General features: G+C 38.5%; 2 protein-coding genes across 10 annotated transcripts in view; both read left to right on the top strand.

The window, feature by feature from the left end:
• LOC148740292 (uncharacterized) overlaps positions 1-24,395 on the top strand; it is a 118,634-nt gene continuing 94,239 nt past the window's right edge. The window contains exons 1-13 of one of the 8 annotated variants that reach the window (XM_088750437.1): positions 1-106; positions 4,548-5,466; positions 6,635-7,053; positions 8,494-9,196; positions 10,136-10,232; positions 10,730-10,979; positions 11,848-12,648; positions 12,959-14,189; positions 14,384-14,479; positions 15,516-15,787; positions 16,260-16,527; positions 16,705-16,779; positions 16,861-17,309. In XM_088750437.1, coding sequence (XP_088606563.1) covers positions 4,554-5,466; positions 6,635-7,053; positions 8,494-9,196; positions 10,136-10,232; positions 10,730-10,979; positions 11,848-12,648; positions 12,959-14,189; positions 14,384-14,479; positions 15,516-15,787; positions 16,260-16,527; positions 16,705-16,742 — 5,088 coding nt within the window. In that variant the 5' untranslated portion in view covers positions 1-106; positions 4,548-4,553 and the 3' untranslated portion in view covers positions 16,743-16,779; positions 16,861-17,309. Of the gene's footprint in view, positions 107-4,547; positions 5,467-6,634; positions 7,054-8,493; positions 9,197-10,135; positions 10,233-10,729; positions 10,980-11,847; positions 12,649-12,958; positions 14,190-14,383; positions 14,480-15,515; positions 15,788-16,259; positions 17,310-24,395 lie in introns of those variants that run through there. The other 7 variants (XM_088750435.1, XR_015997102.1, XM_088750438.1 and 4 more) reach the window with 7 other exon arrangements.
• LOC148740297 (uncharacterized) lies at positions 19,820-24,395 on the top strand. 2 transcript variants are annotated; one of them, XM_088750611.1, is made up of 3 exons: positions 19,820-22,677; positions 23,073-23,343; positions 23,857-24,395. In XM_088750611.1, the coding sequence occupies exon 1, from the start codon at positions 20,696-20,698 to the stop codon at positions 21,353-21,355; it is 660 nt and encodes a 219-aa protein (XP_088606737.1). In that variant the 5' UTR covers positions 19,820-20,695; the 3' UTR covers positions 21,356-22,677; positions 23,073-23,343; positions 23,857-24,395. The 2 variants fall into 2 exon arrangements, with proteins under 2 accessions (XP_088606737.1, XP_088606736.1); XM_088750610.1 differs by having other exon boundaries at positions 23,073-24,395.

Below are 24,395 nucleotides of genomic sequence, written 5' to 3'. Positions count from 1 at the left end.
GTTGTCAGTCAGGGAGTGTCTACTTGTAACCGAACAGCTAGATTGTTCACAATCTCTCTTTGATTTCGTCATAATTCGCCGCAGTTGTTGTTCACTTTGCTGAGAAGTAAGTATTATGTTCAACACAGTTATGAATTTAGCCCATTTGTGTAAACTGTAGCCTCGCTAGACTCCTGAAACGCGAACAAAGATAATTCAGCTGAGAATTAACTCGGACTCTCCGCCCGATCGAACTGATGTAATATTTCCCCTCAAGTGTTTTTGCCGTCATTTCCCGTAAGATTAATCTAATTCTCTGGTATCTCCAATACTCTTTCTTTCCCTTTGTATTCTAAGTTTGCTGGTTTCTGATCCATTGTTCGTACTTTAACGACGCTCGTCAAATGCAGAGCACTTTCGTCATACGATCTTGCAGGAATCAGTCAATGTAACAGACGAGTTCAAGTAGAAACTCCAAGCAACAACAAGAGGAAAACAGTGATTTTAAGTTATGATAGCGTTTTTAACGGGATATTATTGGAACTGGAATGCACCAGAGAAACTGTTTCTGATCGTGTTGACGTCAATTAGCTCTAATCGTTATCTGTCTAGTACTTGTTAAGCATCGATTAGTATTCACAACAAGTAATGAGTGTTTAAACTGATAGCAAAATTTTTCCATGGTTCCCTGGATTGTACTTCATTTTAATTTTAACTGATAGAAGTTAGAAATGTACTCGAAACCGCCAAGGTCTGTTAAGTAGCCAAGTGTAGGCATGATTATATAATCTACAGGCAGTTATGTCACGTATCATCCTCGGAGACCCAGGGGCTGTGGGTCGATTTCAAGTTAGGGCATGAAGAGCCCCTGGGTCTCCGAGGATGGTCATGTATTTGATACTTGCTCGCTTTCTGCTTCGGTAATTGACAAGTGAAAAAGTACAAGTCAAATTCTTAGAAACTTTCGAACTCACTCATTTTTTATTAATTAACCCATTAACGTCCAGTGCGCCCTCATGCGCCCGGAAATAAAACCCCTCTGAAAATCCAGTGCGCCCTCATGCGCCCTGTCAGATGACTCGTTTTTATTGGCTGTAGCTAAGAAACCGTAGTCCCCTGGGTATTGAAATATAACTGAACGTGACCTGCATAAATTAACCTTTCATTTGATGTTATGTTTTTCATTCAGCGATTCGTGTGTGATTTTTAGCGAATTTTTGAAAATAGCATTCAGTATTTTAGCGTGGCTTCTCGCGGATTTGACGATACTTCGCGTTCTTCCGATGAAGAAGAAGAAATCTTTCCTGGTTTTTCTCTCTCGAAGTGGCTGAAAATCGACAGGAACGGCAGAGAAGGCTACAAGAAAAATCTGCGTGATGTTGATGGAGAAATCGGGTAGATCTTTGATTTCGGCAAGCGCTAAGGGGGAACAAACTCCGATGTCCATATTTTTGCTAGCAAAGAAGAAGAAGACGATGAAGTAGATAGCGACAACGAAGATATGCCTTTGGGGTTCAATGGTCAAACACATTGAGTGAAATTGACATCGAAGAGTTTACCATAATTTCCTCATGGCCCAACGAAAGATCTGGGCGAGGGTGCAACATCGAAAGATTTCCTTAATCTTTTCATCGACGATGGGAGAAAGCAAAGTGATAGACGCGCCTTCGAAACATATGCTTGTGAGCAATGCGGCGTTGCATTATGTCAGCAAATGCGTGGCGAACTCTCCTGCTTTTCAAAATAGCACGAAGGAAATTAACTCTTAAAAAACACTTAACCTTTGATCTTAAATTGTACCTTGTTTTTTTTTCGTTCTTTGGAGCGATTTATTAGGCCGTAAAGCCCAATTTCATTTCACCTTCACTTTGCAAGTCGTGAACTGGTCAAAGATAAAAACAACTTTCTTTGTTTGGTATAATCTAAGCTTTGTTCGTAGTCTCTAACTGAAAGGGTTCTATTCAATCGATAGTTATTTCATTCTTCAATACTTCCATAGACGATTTACTGCCAGGTCTGTGTAAGCTTAACTCGTAACTTCTAGTTTTTTTTACCTCGTGACGTTCACTGATGTCAGCACTGGCGGTAAATTCAAATTTGATCTGTGCAAGAAAACTTACGAATTTCACTCTCTTACCCGTGAGATGGCCTGTTTTAATGCAAAATGTTTTTGACTTATTCTTTTTGTTTGCATTTCTGCTGAGTTAAGAGCAGCAATTGAGACTTACTGTGGTTTTAAGATGTTTTCATTTCCTTGTACATAGTAGGTAGTACAGCGATGGTCACTTTGTTTACTTGATGTCCATACTTTAATATTTTTTTTAAATAAGCATAACATACATCTTCAGTATTTAAGCAGTTTAAGTAATTCTTTATTGTATTGGCAATCATGTTTTAAAGTTTCACTGCTGAAGAGTAAAACCAAGACATAAAATGGTAAATTTGTTTGGACCATGTGGTTTTTTTTAATTGGACAGCCATTTTGTCTGGATTTTCAGGGGTGGTCTGGGCTGAGGGCTTTGGACCTTAATGGGTTAACAAGCTTTTTTTGTAAGATGTAGAAACTACAGCATACTTGAATGTGCATTTCAAGCCAAAAAATTTTGATTCCAGTATTTGGCCTGTTGTACGTTTCTTGTTTGCGAAAGCAACAAACGCTTTCCCGTTTGTATTCAATAAGTTTGATTATTATACTTTGGACATACTATGAAAAACCTGTTTGGTTGAGAGCTTTCAATCAACATACTAAAGTGTGTATACTTGACATGATAAATGAAATATTTCCAGTGAATGTTCAATTTATTTATTTTTTTTTTATTTAAGCACATTTTTCATTGTTTTCCCCAAAATCACCTAGGCCTAAGGAGGGGATTACAATATTACAAGTTTTATCCAATTTATTCAGGGACACAGACAAACAGACACACAAACAACCCTTCATTGGCAATAACAATGAGTTAAACCTACAAAGCTAGAGGGGTTTATTATTTAAACAATCAAAGAATGGCCTCTGAGAAGCCATTAGTATTAATTATCAAACTTTGTACTTTGTGAAAAAAACCACAGTTGACATTGTAATTGACAGACTCAATACCATACAATACAAATTTAGTTTCCTGATGCATCACTGCTCAGTGACCATGCTTCACCTAGAATGTTTGTAGCAGAGGTAGAATTAGGACATCACGTTGAGCTCAGTGTACCTTAGAAAAACAAGAAAGAGTATTTCACTAATTCAGAGTCAAAACTGCACTGGGAAATACATAGGTGATGCACAGCTATTAATTTTCAAGAGATATTCTCAAAGAAAATAGGAACCCAGTCTGAGGTAGGTGTGATCAACAGATGCATGCCATGTAACAGAACAATCATATAACTTAGTGTCAGTATTCAGAAAGAGAATTTACCAGGTTTGATCTCAAAGTGGGAAGAGATACATAGATTGGGACAACTAGGTCCAGACAATTCTAGCCAGTGATAATGGATGGAAAAAAAAGACTTTTGAAATGTAGAACTCTACAAGGAAATTGAGTGAAGTTTTCTTTTGATTTAAGACAAAAATATGCATATCCACTTGACAGTTTAGGGAATAGCTAAGTTGAATAATGTGGAGCAAGATTCTTGGCTATTTTGTAAAATTGGCTTAATGTATGTAGTTCTCTCTCAAACTAAGAGGCTTCCAAGCAAGTTCATCATGTACCTTTGTGAAGCTGGTTCCCATTTTTAGTTATTCTTTAAACATAAACGAAAAACTATCAGTTTTCGTTACTTTTTTTAATTAAATTGTTTATTGCATCAACCACATCATTACACGACATAATGTGTACGACAACTGTTGCTGACCTAGATCTCATGCAAGATGTATCATAAATTGAAAATTGTTGTCTCAAAAGCATCTTACTGGGTGACAAACTCTTAAAAAAAAAGAAACCATCTTCTGAGTAATTTTCTGTGTCAATTGCAAATGAAAACAACTTACAGAGGATAAAATGAAATAACAGGTCTGGAAATAGCCACTTGGTTTGAATATTTTCAGCTTGGAAATCATTCATGTTTTGGTTTATATTACAACTGTTTAAGGTTATCACATCAAAACATAACCAACCATAGATTTGCACTAATGATTTCTTTCCTGTTAGATATTAACCTTTACAATAAAGGTAATCTTCATGTTGTTTTTAAAGAGTCGGGAGAACTCTGTTTTAAAATTCAAGTATTTTCTTGTTCGTAATAGCCTTGTTGTTAACATGTATAACGCAAGCAGTTGTTTATTTTTGACAAAAAAATTATACAGTGAGAGTAAAGTCAAAATGTCTGACATGAAAATAAATAACTAGAGCTTTTTACAAATAAGCAGTGTTTACTCAGAGTGTTTAAAAGAACACTGAAGGGTGGATGGCTTCCAAAGATTGTACTTAGAGGAATAAAATATAACTCATTACTTTGGTTTAGTAGAAGTTAAAGTATAAACCTCATTTTTTCCATTTTTGGTTCAATGGTTATAATGCCAAAGCAAGTTAGTTTAAGTTACTCACCTTTAATGACAGCTTTTATTTTTGTTGTGACAGTTTCCCATGAATGAAATGGAATTTCTTTCTAAAGAAGAGTTAAGAGGAAAGATGAGCGGAGAGAGTTTAGATTTCACTGGGGAAAGTTTGCATGAATTGCCTGCAGCTTTGTTTGAATTGACTGAGTTGGACGAACTTTACCTGTCAAAGAACAAACTTACAACAATACCTGAAAATCTCGGAAAGCTAAACAATCTTACGCTACTTCATGTTAGAAGAAACCAGCTGTCCATATTCCCTACAAGTTTGACTCAGCTGAAAAAACTCAGAGTGCTGGACATCTCAGATAACAAACTAACCACCATCCCTGATGGTATTGGGGAGATGGTGGAGCTGGAGGGACTGGACCTGAGTTACAACCAGTTGACTGTGTTGAGTCCAGCTATAAAACAGCTGAAGAAACTCAGTCTGCTGGACATCTCACATAACAATCTAACCACCATCCCTGATGCTATTGGGGAGATGGTGGAGCTGGAGGGACTGGGGCTGAATGACAACCAGTTGACTGTGTTGAGTCCAGCTATAACACAGCTGAAGAAACTCAGAGTGCTAGAAATCTCACATAACAAACTAACCACCATCCCTGATGGTATTGGGGAGATGGTGGAGCTGGAGAGACTGGTGCTGAGTGGCAACCAGTTGACTGTGTTGAATCCAGCTATAAAACAGCTGAAGAAACTCACATGGCTAGACATCTCACATAACAAACTAACCACCATCCCTGATGGTATTGGGGAGATGGTGGAGCTGTGCACACTGTGGCTGAGTGACAACCAGTTGACTGTGTTGAGTCCAGCTATAAAACAGCTGAAGAAACTCAATGTTTTGTCTGTGAGAGGGAATCCTTTTACAGTTGAAGGAATGAGAAGTGTTATGGAGCTAAAGGATAAGATTCACGAAGTATATTCAGATGTCCCAGGTGAGTAAAGGAAATTCCTCTTCACATTAATGTTGTGACATGTGCATTATTTACTAAATTGGTTCTAATGGTTGACTTGCAAGTGGTTATGCTGCTTGTTACTGATAATTACAGGCAGCTGACAATAGTTTCATAATAAAGCTTGAGAAGAATATGAAGTAATGCTTTTACAGTTGTACTGTATGATTGAACAAAGTTTGCATCACTTTAGAAATACATGACATTTGTACTGGAAGGTTTGGTTATATTTTGAAAGGTTTATTTTAACAACTTGGCTGACATTGAAATTTAAGTTGAACTACAGTGTACTATAATTTGATAGGGAATTGAGGAGGGATAAAGTTTATTACAAATCTTTTTACAGTAAGGGATTATTGTAAGTTGTAATTTTTGCTTTCTAGTTGATTGGAATTTAAGAAGTTTATTGCAAATCATTTCACAGTTGTAGGAATTGCGGTTGTAATTTGTACTTTATATGTATTTGATTTTAATTAAGGGAGATTAAGGTTATTACAAATCATTTCTCATCTGGGAATAGTTGTGACTGTAATTTTTGCTTTATCTTATTGGAAGTTTATTAAGTGTACAACAACATTTAGCTTATATCATACAGAATTTATGGACTGATATGATTTTAAAACGAGAGTTTAGGTTATTGGGAATAAAACTTTTGTCTTGTCTGGTCAGGAGTAATTTTGATAATTGTTACACCATAATTTATGCTGGCCTTGTAATATTTTAGAATGTATCAATTGTTACGTTTTGGGAATATGTGATTTTTCTTTCTGTTTTCCAAACACCATTTGGCAGAATTGACATCAGTTATTGCCTTTGTTTAGTTTGATCACTCACATTTTAATCAAACTCTTTACTGTTTCATTTCTTTGAGTTAGTTTAAAATAGTCATTGTGTTTATGTTTACCAAACCCAGCAATGCAATGACTTTTCTATGTATCTATACAATCATAGTTTTTAAATTTATACCTAGTAGACATATCATTAAATTTACTTACCTACTTCTAAGCTTGTTTCAGATTGTTTTATAACTTATTAAAACAAAAATTGCTGTTTGTTTAGGTTTCTTATTTATAAAAATAAATTACAACTTCCTCTGATTAGACTTTTTCCTTTGGCTCAATCATGACAACTTTTTTTTTTTTTAAATTAGACTCTAAAAGAGCAAAAGAAAGCAAAGCACAGTCGGCTTATGAAGAGGCTTTAAAAGATGGATATGTAAAAGTTTACCGTGGGCGTCTTATACTGGTTGGTCAGGATCGCGCTGGTAAAACCAGTCTGAAGAAGAGTCTTTTAGGCCTCCCATTTGACCCTAAAGAACAGAGTACTGAGGGGATTGAAGTGGATCCTTCAAAATGTGAAATTGATGTTGACCAAGCTGTCAAGAACTGGCAGTTGACCAGGGAGAGTAAGCCAGGACTATTGGAATCTTCAAAAGATGTAGCAAAGATTGTGGCAGACAGAATGTGTGGAGCAGATATTTCTCGAAAGACAATTTTAAAGGAAGATACAATTGATGGAGGAAAACTGAAATTAAAAGATGAAGTTGGAGATATTTTCAAGTCAAAGCAGGTTTGAGAGTTTTGTAAAGTGTTGAGAATTTTACACCAGTTCTATGTCTGTAGAACTCTTTTTGTTTTAGGAAGGAAGAAAGGAAGGAAGAAGAGAAGGGAGTGCAAAGTAGCCTCATGAGAAAATATTTTTTTAAGGGAATGAGTAAGATTTAAACTTGATATTTTTCAAAATTCTTTTCTTTATGAAAAATTTTAAATTTCTTACATCCAGCATGTGCCTGAAAGAGTCTGTTTCTTTGGATGTTTTCACAAGTGTTTAGATGAGTCTAGAAAAGAATTAAAGATCTACAAGTAATTTTTATTTAAACATCTTAAATGAAAGCGTACATGCAAAACTTTTACCATAAAAATGATGGGGCATCTTTTGATTTTTCCATTTGTGAATTGCTTTTTCAGTGGCATCTTCAGTCAACTTGAAAGGAAATTTGAGATTTTTTTCTCCAATCACCTAAAATTTTAAATTTTCAGTCGTGATTATTTTTTATTCTCTGATATAATTTTTTGATAACTTTTGTTACATTTCGGCTATAAAATCCTCACAGAGGAGCCTCAATGAATGTATGTTATATATGCTAATGCTTAATATGTAACTTCAGTGTCAACAAACATTTCTTCCGTATGATGCACGATCCTCGCAGAAGATAGCGCTATTTAAGCAATAGTGAAAATCAGACCTGAAAAAAATCAGGCCTGTACGGGACTCGAACCACTGACCTCTGCGATACTAGTGCAGCGCTCTACCAATTGAGCTAACAAGCCAACTGTGAGCAGGCCGTTAAGTTGATTCGTAATAAACCCGTGAAAGTGATAAATGAGATACAATGAATATATGAAGATCATATATTTTTTTTGAACTGCGGTATTACATACGTATGATGCACGATCCTCGCAGTTAAGATAGTGCTATTTAGAGCGCTGCACTAGTATTGCAGAGGTCAGTGGTTTGAGTCCCGTACAGGCCTGATTTTTTTCAGGTCTGATTTTCGCTATTGCTTAAATAGCGCTATCTACTGCGAGGATCGTGCATCATACGTTTGTAATACCGCAGTTAAAAAATATATGATCTTCATGTATATTCATTGCATCTCAAACATTTCTTCGTCTGAGTTGACTAGCTCCAGGGTGGGAGGATTTGTTCTTCTATGTCTTAGTCTAAGTTTATCTCTATCTAAGGGCTCTTACACTTGAGATGTCGGTTTCAGAACTCTTTACAGTAGCCAATTTATAAGTTCAACTCAGTCGGTAAACCAAGTTATCTTGTTATACCCCCTCACTAAATTAGTCCAACAGTTTATTAGAAACTTGCCCCCTTAGAATTATTCTAGACTGAGGTGATCATAATGTTTTATCATTTAGCAACCTGTCCATGATGTCAAGTTTGATTACATAATTATATACACTTAAGTGACCATAATGTTTCATTTAATTCTCCATTCAGGTTGAGGAGGATGAAGGTTTCACAGATATTCTGCCAAACAATGGCAATGAACATTCTACTGAATGTAAAGATGAAAACATGCAAGCTGAGCCTGATGTGAAGATTGATGTTTCTCAACCTTCTGATACTGTGAAGCATGTCAATCAATGGTTAAAGTATGCCAAAGGCAAATCCATCAAAAGTGCCTTACTCACAGAAGAATCCTATGTTACAATGGATGTTTGGGACTTTGCAGGGCAACACTTGTACTACGCCAGCCATCCTATCTTCCTATCACAGCGAGCATTATACATATTGGTGCACAATCTCAGCAAGCCTCTGGATGCCCCAGCTGAGCCCAGTATGAGGCAAGGGTGTAATGATGTGAAGTTGGAAAATCCTAACAATGAAACAAACATGGAGAATTTGCTGTCATGGCTGGCTACAGTACATAGTGTTGCCCTGGCAACCGATGACACAGATGATGATGCACAACACAAGCTGCCCTACCTCCACCCCCCAGTGTTCATTGTTGGCACACATGCTGACAAACCAGTTGAAGACATTGTAGTAATAAAGAAACAAATTCAGAAGAGAATTTCTGGTATGGAATGTGAGAAGCATGTGGTCAAACCCTTATTCTGCATTGACAACACTCAGAGTCCTAATTTGATGAAAAAATTTATCCGAAATATTGGAAAGCAGATTGGAAAAGATAAAACAGGTAAGATAAATGATTTTATCACACGACTCGGGCAGTCAGAGGGCCTATAACTAAAATCAACCAATCAAAATGCTCCATTGCCAGTCCAATATGTAGTATTGGACCGGGCACTGTCCCGAATGATAAAACAGGTAAGATAAGTGATTTCATTTTGTATCCATAACCATAGGTTACTTGCAGTAATTGTTGACTTTATAATTGTATAAAAGCTTATCTTTGGGTGAATTTCAAGAACACTTGATTTGTAGCAATTTTTGTAACCAAAAGTCCAATATTGGCAGATGGTTGACAAGCATTGAGCATACAGTAATTATTATCTGACTCACATTGTTACGTGTTATCCAGCAGCAGGCAGTATGGTGTGCTTCATTATAATTTGAATTGCAAGTAGATAGAGAGACAGAACATTCTAGTGGAAGTTGTAGAGGGATTAAATGATATTAATATGGTGGAATGAGTTAGGACTTAATTATAGTGGAAAAAAGTCAGAGTTTGAATTGTAAGTAGATAGAGAGACAGAACAATTTTTCTAGTGGAAGTTGTAGAGGGATTAAAAGATATTACCGTGGTGGAATGAGTTAGGACTTGATTGTAGTGGAAAAAAGTCAGAGTTGTTTGTTGTTGTTGTTTTTTTTAATAACCTGCACTCTGCTTTAAGTTTTCAGCTACTCTATATTCTGAATATACTGGCAGCATCATATAGAGTCCAATTAATTTTTGGAGATGGAGCCATTAATTTCAGAGTATGGAGTAATTATAGGGAACAGAAGAGCTAAAATGTGGGGATTTAAAGAGATTGTCATCTTAGCTAAGTTGTCAGCTGTAAAATCTCTGCAATTATACAAGTATAAAATTATGCTATCATACTATGCTCATTGTAAGCGCATGTTTCTGTGTTGTATTATGCTTTGAATTCCTTTTCTAAATAACATCCTGCAGAGCAAGAAGGAAAAGTAGATGGTATAAATGAATTACAGAACACAATCCTGAAGGTGTTGAAGCAAGAGCCTTATATGGGAGAGAAGATACCAGTGAGGTAAGTAAAAAACACAATTTATTCGGAAAAACCCCAGTTCATGCACTTCAAAATCGATTTTTTCCCTCAAGTCAGCCATGATAAAGATGGTACGCAGTGTATTTAGCATAATTTTATGTGCAGATAGGTAATAAAAACTATCCTTCCACCTCTGGATTAAATTGTGGATACATCAAAATTTGCAATACTATAGATTGTACAAATGCGCAGCAGTTGCTTCAGTGCAGAGAAACAAAATTTAAATTTGTGTCATTACGACAATGTTATAATTCTAAAAGATAAGAAGATGTGATTGATATTTGAGTAGGCACAGTTCTTGGAATTGACTTTGTATGTTGCAAAAAATAATCATGTCTGTTGTAGTTGAAAGTTGAAGATAGTATGATTGAGGCAATACATGTATTAACACTTGAGGACTTTAAACACATGCATGTCTGGCTGAATTTAAGACCCAATTTTATGCCATAATGCATTATAGGTATTCTGTTGCTTTGTAGGTGGTTTCTGTTTGAAAAAGTGATTGAAGCTTTGGTCGCTAAACAGATTTATCACAGAAATCTGCAACAACTTGAGCACTACGCAAGGAAAGATTGTTTCATGGAAGATGCAAAAGAGTTTGACTCCATGATCAGTTTTTACCATGGCCTGGGAATGATAATCAAGCACCGCAGTACAGTTGTACTGAAGGCTCAATGGCTGATTGATCTGTTCAAGCAGCTGATAACCATTCCACCTTTCAATAAACAGGTAGAAAAACTATTTTCATTTTAGAAAGACTGGCTTACTTGGAAACTGTTGTTCAATAAATTAGAACAAATTGGAAACTAAGCAGGATGATTCTTCGAAGAAATGGGCACTTATTTCAAAAGCTATAGAGAACATGTAGAGGGGTAGACGGCATCGACCAGCGGCTCTTCTGATGTCAGCCGTAATGTCATTGTTTGATCTGATTGATTGCATAAATACGCCCCAGTACTTGAGGGGCTAAACTGTGCTGCGAATCCAGTTTTCCTCGATGTAACCGACGAACTGCTGTGAAGATTCCGTCTTAGCTTCTGGTTTTAGGCTGCCGATGGTTGCGGCAATGTGTTATAATTTGTTGGGTAAGAATCGACCAGAGGATTGGGGACCAACTGATCGAAAGTGGGTACGAAATGTCTGAGCCTAGGTACGAATCGTGTAGGTACGAAAGAATCGGCATGGTTACGAAACGACTGGATAACACCTGTAAACATGTGTCTTTTATTGTTTTATTGTTATAATCATATGATTTGTTGACCTCACACTATTTTATGTACTTTTTGCAGCTTGTCAGGCCATTTAATGATTTAGCCTTTTTATTCACAATTAGTGACTCGCATTAAGTTGCTACTGCTCACAATAATTGTATTCACACAATTGAGTAGTTCTTTTTGCGTGTGCTAGTGGGCGTATTCACCTCTGAGCAACCCAAGATATAAATTTGCCCACTAGGGGTCTCATAGCCGACCATTTCAGTGTATTAATGGAAATAAACTTTTATTTCTTATAAATGTACGTGGGAAACATTCAAAAGGAACATTACGTGGCCTTTGGTTATCCAGATTTGTTGTATTGTTCCACCTACATTTTCTAGAATCCCCTGTATGCTAAGTACTGGCAAGAACTTGAAGGAAGTGGCATCCTCAGCATGGAACATGTTGATCATGTGTTCTCCAGCTTTATTGGCCAAGGAATCATCAAAGAAGACATCTTAGACATGATGGAGCGATTTGGTTTGATTGCTAAGTTCTCAGTTTCCCCAACTGACGTAAAGTACTTTGTACCAGCTCAGCTGAAGTCATCACCTGATAAACTGTGTAAGATGAAACCGTCGTCAACAGATCCCTGTCCATTGTATCTCCTGTTTGTCCATGGCTTTGTCCCTCATGGCCTCTTCTTACAGCTTGTCTCACGATCTATCCGTTGGTGTTCAAAGACATGGCCCGCGGATCAACCTACCCTGTACCAAAATGGAGCATGGTTCATCATTGGCAAAGATATTCATGATTTTGTCCTCGTATGCAAAACAGGATTTGTGAAGGTAATCTTGAGACAAAGAACACAGAGTCATCAGGTTGTAGGACAGAACTCCGCCGAACTAGCAAGTGTCGTTCGAGAATTTCTTGAAGACACCCTTCATAATTTGTCACAAGAGATGCCGTACCTGAGGGGACTACAGTATAGGCTGTGTGTTGCATGTCCTTACTGCCATCAAGGGGCAGAAGAACCAAGTCGTGCATGCTCAGACCATGTGAAAACCACGTGCACCCACGAGGACTGCTTCCACCTCATTGATGCAAATGAAGGCCGAGCGGAAATATGTAAAAGAAATATCGATGATAAAATACTTCCTCCCTGTGGATTGGAGAAATGGTTCTCGAAAAGAAGAACGGAGGTATGCTCGATTTTGTAAGCACAGATTTCCAGCCTCTGATCTATCTTTGCAAGTTTTCTCCTCTATTTTACCTTATCTAAGAATTAAATGTGCTGTTATCAGTGTTGAGAAAGGTAGCTCTGATAGTTTGTCTCCAGTTTCAAATATAAGTGAGAGAATCTTTATGACGATGAAATTAGTTTTGAAGTTTATTCTTTTCTTTTGTCTCTCGGTTAAGTATTGATCAACATACATTTATTTGATAACACACATTTTATGTTATGGTATGTTATGTTATTGTCCTAATCCTCCATGACGTCTTTTTCTTCAGGGTTTATCTTCAAATCTGGCTGCTACATCACAAGGTGAAGCAGGTGAAATTGATCCAATGAAGTCTGACGCGTCATTGAAGGTGATTCTCCTGGGCAGTGAGTGGAGTTCATCAATGGGAGGCTTGTCCACCATAAACAGACAGCTTGCCATTCTGCTGGCCAAACATGCGCAAGTGGATGTCACTCTCCTTGTCCCGCAGTTTGCCTGTTCTGAAGAAGACAAGAGAACTGCAAGAAGCCTCAGTGTTTCCATCAGAGAAGCAGAGAAACTTACAGGCTACAGTGACCCTCTTGACTGGTTGAGTTTCCCACCAAGAGACCTCGTCATTGACTTTGTACTGGGTCATGGTGCTAAGCTTGGTAAGCAAGCCCAAGTTATCAGAAAGTACCACAGTTGCAAGTGGATTCAGGTTGTGCACACTGCGCCTGAAGAACTTGGAATGCACAAGAACTATTCTGAGGCTATTTCTAAAGGTGAAGAGAAGAACACAACTGAAGTGGAATTGTGTAAGTTGGCAGATGCTGTGGTAGCAGTTGGACCAAAGTTGACAAAGGCTTACTCTTCCTACCTGCGCTCATGCGAGAAGCACCAAGATATAATTCAACTGACGCCAAGCACGTTCAGTGAGTTTTCCTATGTGAAACAAGCTGCAGTTGATATGGACAAGTTTAAGGTTCTAACGTTTGGCCGTGGTGATCCAGAGGACTTCAGCCTGAAGGGCTACGATATCTCTGCCAGAGCAATAGTTGAACTGAAAGACAGATCCTACCATCTGATCTTCGTGGGTGCAGCTGACGGTAAACAGGATGAGGCTGCAGCGAATTTGCTAAAGAGTGGAATTGATAAAACGCAGCTGTCTGTGAGGAAGTTCGTGCAGAGTAAAGAGAAATTGAAAGAATTATTTTGTGAAGTTGATCTTTGCATAATGCCCTCAAGAACCGAAGGGTTTGGATTGACAGCATTAGAAGCTTTGTCTGCTGGTCTTCCCATTCTTGTCAGTGGCAACTCAGGATTTGGTGAGGCATTGTGCACTGTACCAGCAGGGAAATCAGTTGTGGTGGAGTCTGAGGACCCTAAGGAGTGGGCAAAGGCAATTGCTGGTGTTCGAGAGAAGGAAAGATCAGACCGACTTCAGAAGATTCAACAACTAACGAGTTCCTATGAAGAGTTGTTCAGCTGGGAGAAACAGTGTGACATTCTTGTGGAAAAGATGTGGGACATTGTTCATGGTGAGAATATTTTGAATATTCTTCAAAAAGTGTTTTGGGGGCTACTCGGCGTTCAGTCTGTTTTAAAGCGTCATGGAAAACATGGACACCTATTAAAAAATGTGTCAAACCTGAATAGTCTGAATAGAAATCAGCTGTTTTATCGTCTTCTTGATTGGTGCAATATTGAAAAAGGTTTCTTTCTATCTGTTTAGCTTCTAAAAGACAAGACACAGGTTTCAGAACTCAGGAGGCCGGAAATGTAGATACGCCAACCGAACAACTAACAGTTGATTCATTAGTGACTCCAAGTAAGTACCAAAATATTAATAATACATGGTAACTGACATCCGCAAACAATTAGAGACACGTTACAGGTAGATCCAACATTTCTACTTTCCCTAACGTTGATCTCTCGGCCAATTACGTTTTTCGAAAATGGTAGTTCTGATAATGTTTCGCACGAGGGATTCATGTCAAGATTTATAGCTCTGCTTTCATCGGTTGTAATCCAAAGACATGTTTACATAAATTTAAATTTCTTTTACTTCCGATCAGGACGGATGGCTTGGTGTAATTTTTTTCAGTCAGGGGAAGTTTTTCTCCCATTTCACCAGGAAACAAACATAAATTGCCAAAAACAGGGAGACTTGGAGCGTTTTTTTGCTCGTTGTCAAAGCGAAGCCAAATTGTAAATGCCGTTCCTATAAAAACACTTTTACGTACCGGCCCTTCAGAATAGAGTGGTCATCCGACACAGGTAGAGGAAAATACATTTGGGTAGAGGAAATACATTTGGGCCAGTTCATTTCTATTAAATCCAACCCTAACCGCTGTGTTACGTAAGCAGTGGGGCATTTGTATTCTTTCTAAGAGGTTTCTTTTCATTAAATAATTGTCTTTCCACTGCAAGCTTTTGGCCCTCTTGACACTGTTCACAAAAATAAATATTCAGATAAAAGATTCAGCTTATTTCAGTATAGTTTAGAACGCAGCTTTGGTTTACAGTTTTTGTTAAACAACGGCTCTTTTCTCTCTTTAAATGACGGGCCCTAGGGTTCTTTTCCCAGTTACATATGTATGTCAGAGTGTAGACCTTTCCGTGATTTTTTCCTTCTCTGCTTCTTCACTCTTGATTATTATTGTATTCATTGGCCCATAAAAAGTCAATTGACCTCCAGTTTATCGCTTTAAGGCTCAGTTGTTCGGCAAAACACCGGTTGTTTGGTGGTTGAAGCCCTTTCTTCCCTTTTTTTTTACCGTTCAAGTTTCTCTTACTAGATTGGAAAATAATATTTTTCAGCTGACGATTGTTTCGTTTCTTTCCTGCTGTTAGAATAATAAAAGCTTTGTCTCTTCCAGGCTCTCTCGACCGAATCATCCGGGAACTTCAGCAGATGCACATTAATGCAAGCAAAGTCAAGAGCAAAACAGATCTATCATTGGGACTGAGGAATAGTGCATCGGACAAGGGCTTCAGAATATCTGACAATCAGGGATCAGGAAATTGTATGTTCTATGCCTTGTCAGAACAACTGGAAATAGTTAAAGGAATCAAAATCCCATATGGCAGATTAAGACAAACCTTGGTCCAGTACCTCAGAAGTAACTCAAAGCTAGTAAGTTGATGCTCGTATGTCTAACAGAGTATGTCACGTGCTGTTCTTTTGAGGTTAAAGGTGTGTACGGGTCAACACCACCAGAGCCTATCCCAGTGTTCACTGCATAACTTTATCATTTAAGAAGCCGCATAATGGTGTTGGTTACAGTTGAATCCATTTGTTACTTAACGTGGCCTCCGAAGAAGCAGACTTTTACGGTTTTAGTCATTTGAATATTTTGGTGTAATAAATGCCCCCTTAAACGTCCGTGAGATAACACTAAACAGAATTCCAGTTGTTCTCTAGATGATGGATCTTTCCTGTTGTTTTTCTGCTGTTTACGAATCCTTGTTGTTCTACATTAAATTTCTAATTAAAGGTCTTCTCGTATCATTCTTAAAAAAATTACTCCATCACTCGTACCCCACGCGCTCAAGTTGGTATCAAAAATCCTCTTTTAAGTTTGTTTCTTTAACTGATTTTTTTACAGCCGGATGGAACAGATCTATTTAACTTTGTCCATGGACATCAAACATGGATTGAATATTTAACACACATGGAACAAGATGGCGCTTGGGGTGATCACGTGATTTTATGTGCCGCAGCAAACTACTATGAAACGTGCATTCGTGTGATCAGCAGTCTACCCCATAGCAATGATGTAATGATTACGCCACATTGTCCAGTTGACGAAAGCAAAGCACTTGTACTGGGACATATTCATGAGGTGCACTATGTCAGCCTTCAACCCGCTCAAGGTACAGCTCATTACAGCACAGTTAGTAATTTTAGGCGTAGTTTCCTAACAGTGTTTTTCGTTTAACTTGTTACTTAGAATCATAAATCTCCCTCTTAACTCTGAGATGACAGTAAATTCAGACTTTAACCTCAAGGCTTTTTCTCCATTTTACTATCCGTTCTCTTTCTTTGCTCAGTAATCATAGGTGATGACGTGGGTTGTTTTCATAAATAACTTTCAAGCATCAACTGACACTTAATCGCCCGCTTCAGTGAGTAGAATCAAACGACATTTGATGCAGTTAAGTCTCCTTTGCTTTCTTATCGCATTGTTATGTTTGTTGTTTTTACAGGTTAAAAAGACAGGCTATCTACACAGTCATTATACTCGGCCCAGATCTCTGTTAAAAGAAAAACCCGGCACAATGAAGATGTGGCTAATTTGTTGAAAGTATAAAATTATTTACTGGTAGAGTTGCTTTGGGCCTAAAAAAAGAAACAAATTTTATGAGAAGTTTTTAAAAATTTTTTCTTTTGGAGTAGTCTGTTGATAAATTGAGTAGTTGTCACGGTGTATAATATTCTCTAAAAACTGAAAAGTATCAAGATAATATAATTCACGGAAAATGATTTCGTTGCGTTACTGAAAGAACAAGAGGAAATTTTTTATTTGGGTGCGGTTTAGACTGGAGAAAGACAGTGAATTTAAAAACAGCCAACTTGAGCAGTTTACGCGTATTATTTTTGTTATTCATAAGGAGACATAAAACATTCGTAAATAAAATTGAATTTCTAAAGTCAAGGTTTGAAATATTTTGTCGGTATGGTAGATTTATTTACCAAGTACTTTTAGTCCTTGCATACGCTTCTTGTAAACGCAGCTAGAGCGATTAGTGCTTATATATTACAGAAATCACAGAGATATTCAAATAAATATGTATTTTATGACACGATTTAGGGATACTAGCATTTCTTCTTTCCTAACACTCTCCTCAATGCAGCGTCGTTAATGTCTATTCTAAATTTCTGAAAAGAAGAAAGCAAGAGTATCTACATCTGTTTTTAGACAGCACCCGTGATCATAGCCACACCCTTGACTGGATGTGGGGGCCGAGGAGGGAAGATAAAGAAATTTTTATGCGACAACTTATGGGATGTAGAGGTGAAAGTTCGCTGACAGGGAAACTATGAGTGCACCCCTCCCCCCACATTAATTTCTCTCCTACCCTACCCTCCCCCCTCATTAATCCCTCTCCTACCCTACCCTCCCTCTCACTAATCCCTCTCCTACCCTACCCTCCCCCCTTCAGTTACAGCGACTTTTTCAAGCGAACACTTGGTCAAAAACCGTCGGTGAGGAAAGCAACGATCAGGAGAAGAAGAACGATGTTAATTCTGATTGGTTCAAAAGCTGGAATATCCTTCAGACTTCACGAAGACAGAGAGACCGGACAGCGCCTCTATCAAGCAAGAAATTATTTCAAAGCAAAACTCTCAATAATGTGTTCCCGCACAAAAATTAACAAAACTTGTTCTTCCGCCCGATGAAACTCCCGCAAATATTTATTGTACACTGTGTGTGTCATCGTCAAATGATCTGAAGATCCTGGAATGGTTTGTAGAGTGAATAAAGCGTAAAACAGGACCTAATCTCGGTCATCCAAGTCTGGAAGAAGAGAAAGAGAGATCCCAGCAGTAACTAAAGACTGCACATGAAGATAAAGGTACATTTTACTTCTTAGACATTTCTTACCTTGAAATATTCGCATTTTACTGTTTGTGATTTGCTCATAATAGAGTATCATGCTGTGTCATATGGATATACGGATGTACACACAAGTGCAGTTTCCAATGTCTCTCCTTATTTGATTAAATCCATGGAAACGAGTTTTATTTGATTGTAGTCCACGTCAAGTTTTGTAGTTTTTTCATTTGTATACGTGTAGATATTCCTGTGTTTACTCGGAAACTTAAAGTATTGTTCTTTTTAGGTCAGTCAGCCAACCAGTGAGTGGTACAGTCCTGCAGTTGGTTAAACAACTGTACTCATGGTATTACTTTGAGTTTTTCAGTAAGCCCCTATACTCTCACAGTCCCTTTGAGTTTTTCAGTAAGCCCCTATACTCTCACAGTCCCTTTGAGTTTTTCAGTAAGCCCCTATACTCTCACAGTCCCTTTGAGTTTTTCAGTAAGCCCCTATACTCTCACAGTCCCTTTCAGTTTTTCAGTAAGCTCCTATACTCTCACAGTCCCTTTGAGTTTTTCAGTAAGCCCCTATACTCTCACAGTCCCTTTGAGTTTTTCAGTAAGCCCCTATACTCTCACAGTCCCTTTCAGTTTTTCAGTAAACCCCTATACTCTCACAGTCCCTTTGAATTTTTCAGTTAGCCCCTATACTCTCACAGTCCCTTTGAGTTTTTCAGTAAGCCCCTATACTCTCACAGTCCCTTTGAGTTTTTCAGTAAGCCCCTATACTCTCACAGTCCCTTTGAGTTTTTCAGTAAGCCCCTATATTCTCACAGTCCCTTTGAGTTTTTCAGTAAGCCCCTATACTCTCACAGTCCCTTTGAGTTTTTCAGTAAGCCCCTATACTCTCACAGTCCCTTTGAGTTTTTCAGTAAGCCCCTATACTCTCACAGTCCCTTTGAGTTTTTCAGTAAGCCCCTATACTCTCACAGTCCCTTTGAGTTTTTCAGTAAGCCCCTATACTCTCACAGTCCCTTTGAGTTTTTCAGTAAGCCCCTATACTCTCACAGTCCCTTTGAGTTTTTCAGTAAGCCCCTATACTCTCACAGTCCCTTTGAGTTTTTCAGTAAGCCCCTATACTCTCACAGTCCCTTTGAGTTTTTCAGTAAGCCCCTATACTCTCACAGTCCCTTTGAGTTTTTCAGTAAGCCCCTATACTCTCACAGTCCCTTTGAGTTTTTCAGTAAGCCCCTATACTCTCACAGTCCCTTTGAGTTTTTCAGTAAGCCCCTATACTCTCACAGTCCCTTTGAGTTTTTCAGTAAGCCCCTATACTCTCACAGTCCCTTTGAGTTTTTCAGTAAGCTCCTATACTCTCACAGTCCCTTTGAGTTTTTCAGTAAGCCCCTATACTCTCACAGTCCCTTTGAGTTTTTCAGTAAGCCCCTATACTCTCACAGTCCCTTTCAGTTTTTCAGTAAGCTCCTATACTCTCACAGTCCCTTTGAGTTTTTCAGTAAGCCCCTATACTCTCACAGTCCCTTTGAGTTTTTCAGTAAGCCCCTATACTCTCACAGTCCCTTTGAGTTTTTCAGTAAGCCCCTATACTCTCACAGTCCCTTTGAATTTTTCAGTAAGCCCCTATACTCTCACAGTCCCTTTGAGTTTTTCAGTAAGCTCCTATACTCTCACAGTCCCTTTGAGTTTTTCAGTAAGCCCCTATACTCTCACAGTCCCTTTGAGTTTTTCAGTAAGCCCCTATACTCTCACAGTCCCTTTGAGTTTTTCAGTAAGCCCCTATACTCTCACAGTCCCTTTGAGTTTTTCAGTAAGCCCCTATACTCTCACAGTCCCTTTGAGTTTTTCAGTAAGCCCCTATACTCTCACAGTCCCTTTGAGTTTTTCAGTAAGCCCCTATACTCTCACAGTCCCTTTGAGTTTTTCAGTAAGCCCCTATACTCTCACAGTCCCTTTGAGTTTTTCAGTAAGCCCCTATACTCTCACAGTCCCTTTGAGTTTTTCAGTAAGCCCCTATACTCTCACAGTCCCTTTGAGTTTTTCAGTAAGCTCCTATACTCTCACAGTCCCTTTGAGTTTTTCAGTAAGCCCCTATACTCTCACAGTCCCTTACTTCACTCATGATTGCACAGGAGTACTAGAAAATTGTCAGGATCGGTTTGTTCATAGGTGGGTTGAGAAAACCCAGGGTGAGTGTCAAATGTGATTTTAAATATGAAAGCTTTGAAAGAAAAATAAATAATTGTTTTGTCTACAATTTGATAATTAGATGTTCTAAAAAGAAAAATATATTTTCTGCTGGTATACGGAGTTTACAGCTCATTAACAGTTTGTTTCATTGTTGATTCTATTCACTGTAGAACACGCCATTTTGGGCGTGTTTCTTGGGTATTCCTGATTGGTGTGGTTTCAGTATTTATAAACGGTTCAGTGTGATTTAGTCCTCTCACTCTCGCTTTCCATGCTGACATCGAAGTTGTAGCAATGGACAGTAAGACGGCTCGATCAGAAGCAGAAGTCGTTATCACTACGGCACCCGAAGTCACGGAAAACTCTTCGTCACAGCAAGAACAATCAAATCCACCTTTGGTAGATCAAGTGTTCTCTCTTTTCAAAACCTATCTGGCCTCCCAACTCGACGAACAAAGCAAGCAGCTTGAAGGAAAGTCGAAAGTCGTTAAGGAAGCCGCCGAGTTCAAATTCAAGGGTAATAGGAAGCAGTTCGAGTTAAATGCCCTACTGGACCACATCTTTGGTCTGATAGAGGTCAGCCTGAACGAACCGCAAGAGATCCGCTGGCTGGTGGCAGAAGGGCGACAGCTCATAAAGAGACGACAGAAATTAATAAACCTCGCAGATAGAAGCAAAGACGGGTGGCTGGTTGGGCAGGAATACGAGTCGGACGAGCTTGCTTCCGACCCTGAAGATGAAAAGAAAATTCGGAAGGCTAAGAAATCGGCAGAAAAGAAAAGGAAGGAATCTAAAGCTAACTCTGGCAATGCTTCTAAAAAGTTTAAATCTGCTAGCGATGTTCAGCTTTTTCGCGGTAAGACCTTTTATTTTCTCTGTTACGTCTCGCGTTGGGTTGGATTGCCTGAGCATCCAACCATCATTCCTTTGGTGTTGTATTTCTATAGAATTTAAGTAGAAAATATTCTACGTTCGTCTGAGCGCAGCGAATTAGAACGTAAATATATATTCTGCTGGTATACAGAGTTCACAGTTCATTAACACTTTGTTTCACTGTTGATTCAATTCACTGTAGGACACGCCATTTGGGGCGTGTCCCCTGGGTATTCCTGATTGGTGTGGTGTCAGTATTTATAAACGGTTCAGTCTGATTTAGTCCTCCCACTCTCGCTTTCCACGTTCACATCGGAGTTGTAGCCCCAGGCGCCGGACACTGGGTCAAGGACTGCAGAGTCGGAAGCCCTTTTATCGCACTGCCCAACAGAAGCGGTTTCCATTATTCGAGCAGCGCCACACCTACTAAGCCCGGATCAGGAGGATTCAATGAAGGGGCATCCAAATATTAGCAGTAACGACGCCTCTTTTGACGAGGTAACAAGTGATTACGAACGTGAAAGTTCAACGGGGCCGGCCATATTGCAGGTCAAAGGTAGTTTGAGGAGAAACATATCTTTCTGGCACGATATAGGTGCGCCAGAATTTATTTTATCGGTCATTCAAGACGACTATCGTCTTCCATTCGAGACAATTCCCTCCGGGAATGTTCTCCAAAACAATACGCCTTCTTTGTATTATCCAAAATTTGTAGAGGAAGCAATCTTAGAGCTCCTAAGTTCGTATCGTGTGGTAGAAGTCCAAGCTCCCCCTCGTGTGGTTAATCCTCTATCTGTATCTGTGCAACCCAACGGGAAGAAGAGATTAATCTTAGACTTAAGGTACATTAATAAGCATCTTACCAAACAAAGAGTCAAGTACGAAGACTGGAAGATAGCTTTGCCTTATTTCCAGAAGGGTGCGTTCACGATTTCGTTTGATTTAAAGAGTGGCTACCATTATATTGATATTTTTCCAGATCATCAGACTTTCTTAGGTTTCGCGTGAAAGTTTTCAGGTGATATTGGTTTCAGGTATTTGGTATTTACCGTCTTCCCTTTTGGATTGGTGTCAGCGTCGGTTGCTTAACTGATTCGGATCAAGCTTCCTGTGAGCGGTCTCCGTTAGATCTGATTTATGGAAAGCCGGTTTTATTACCAACGACGAGAAGTCCCAGGGGACTCCTTGTCAGGTCGTCGAGTGGTTAAGTATAGTGTGGGACTCTAGTCACGGAACTATGCGAATTTCGGATAGACGCCTGTCTACATACAGTGGACTGTTTTGCCAATTTCTATAATAAGAAAATCAACAAGTTCTATTTAAGATTTTGGAATCCAGGTTGTAGCGGAGTGGATTTCTTCGTTCAGAATCTGACAGAGGAAAGTTGCCTTGTTGTTCCCCAGGTAAATCTAATCCATAGAACAATTCACTATTTGTATATATCCAAGACTGTGGCTACTTTAATCGTACCATTCTGGCCTTCGTCGTATTTCTGGCCTATCATTGCTAGAGAATTGTTTAGTTTTGTGATAGGAATTTTCCTACATGTATATGTTAAAGAGGGGAGACAATACTTGAGCTCATAAAAAGCCCACTCCAATCCTCTCTGGTTATTTCAACTAAATATGCAGACCTCCTCAGTACACTCTGTCCTCACGTCACTCACGTTGCCTCTTTGAAGTGCACTTCCACCTCACTCCTTTTTTACCCTCCATTTTTTCTGCTCATTTGTTTTCCACTTTTGTTGTAACAAAACTGATCAAGTTTTTCTTTTTTTTTTTTGGATGTGTTTTTTCAGTCACCTAGAACATTGCCGGACCAAATTGTGAAGCACCTGTCAGTGGTTAAAGTCTCTTTCCTCGGAATTATTTGTACAATGTACACTGTGGAAACCTTGTCCGAACAAGTGTGGCGAGAAACCTGGCATTTGTATTTTGCACAAGCAGCGAGGTTGTGGCCATTTTGACTGTGGTCAGTACATTTCATTAAGAAGCACTAGTAAAGATTGCGAGTTCTTTACCCATGATGCACCCTTCTTCTGTCAGGAAAAATTGGATCCTTGGACTCAGGTCAGTGAATCTAAGTTAGGCTAAGTGATAGTTGATGCACAGATTTAACCAAGCCTTTAAAGTGGAGCTCCAGTTTGTAGGTTTACCACCCTCTCTTATATTAGAAAGGCACTTGCGTAGTTTACCTCCAAATATTTAGGGATCATCTGCATTTCCCAGTCTAGTCTTTTCTAGGATTATGTTCATCTGTACAAAATGATGTTGCTTTTAATGTTAATCTCACATTTAAACAAATGAACTCAGTTAAAAGATTTGTGTCTCTTTTCTGTTTATTTTTCTCTCCTCGAAAAATAATAACAATAATAATAGTAATAATTTACCAATTTATATATCGCGTATTCACATGTGCTGATGAATAGTTCCTTACAATCATATGTTTAAGAGAAAGCAAAAGTACATTACTGTGAGAATAAAATGAACTATGGTACAAACTACAAAAATACTTCTTAAAAAGATAGGTTTTAAGTCGAGATTTAAAACTGTTCAGTGATGTTACTTGACGAAACTTCATAGGTACGCCATTCCAGAGTTTCGGAGCTGCTGCTGAGAATGATCCTTATAAGGAAGACTAGTGAGATGGAGCAGCCAGTTGCTCATGTTTTTAGCTCGTCCGTCAATCGCCGGGGACAATGACAAGCGTTAATAGCAAGGGCGATCAGCTAGAATGATATGATGTGCAAGCGAAAGAAATTCATCTGGATTTTGACAGCGACTTTGGGAATATTCAGAAGAAAATAAATAACTAACTGCATTGGGATCATGAGTAAAAAAAAAAAAAACCAAGCCTATTGCAGTTTTTTTTCGCATCCAAGTGTTCAAAGTATAGCATATAATACCTGGGAAAATGGACAATTTCGTTGACCTCGAAAATAGTGCAAATTACATCCTCACCAATTCACGAGCTTGTTTTCGTTCGGGTGTGTTACACAAGTGTTAGACGTTCCTTTTATTTCATAGGAGCTTTCTAAGCCACTTTCAAGTTCGCTTTGTTTCTTTCATCACTATAATCACCTAATTCATCATCGTTGTCATTAAATTATTTATCTATTTCA

Source organism: Stylophora pistillata, chromosome 2, assembly GCF_964205215.1.
Source record: "Stylophora pistillata chromosome 2, jaStyPist1.2, whole genome shotgun sequence".
In the NCBI taxonomy this organism is placed as follows: Eukaryota; Metazoa; Cnidaria; class Anthozoa; order Scleractinia; family Pocilloporidae; genus Stylophora; species Stylophora pistillata.
This window is presented reverse-complemented; position numbering and strand designations above follow the sequence as displayed.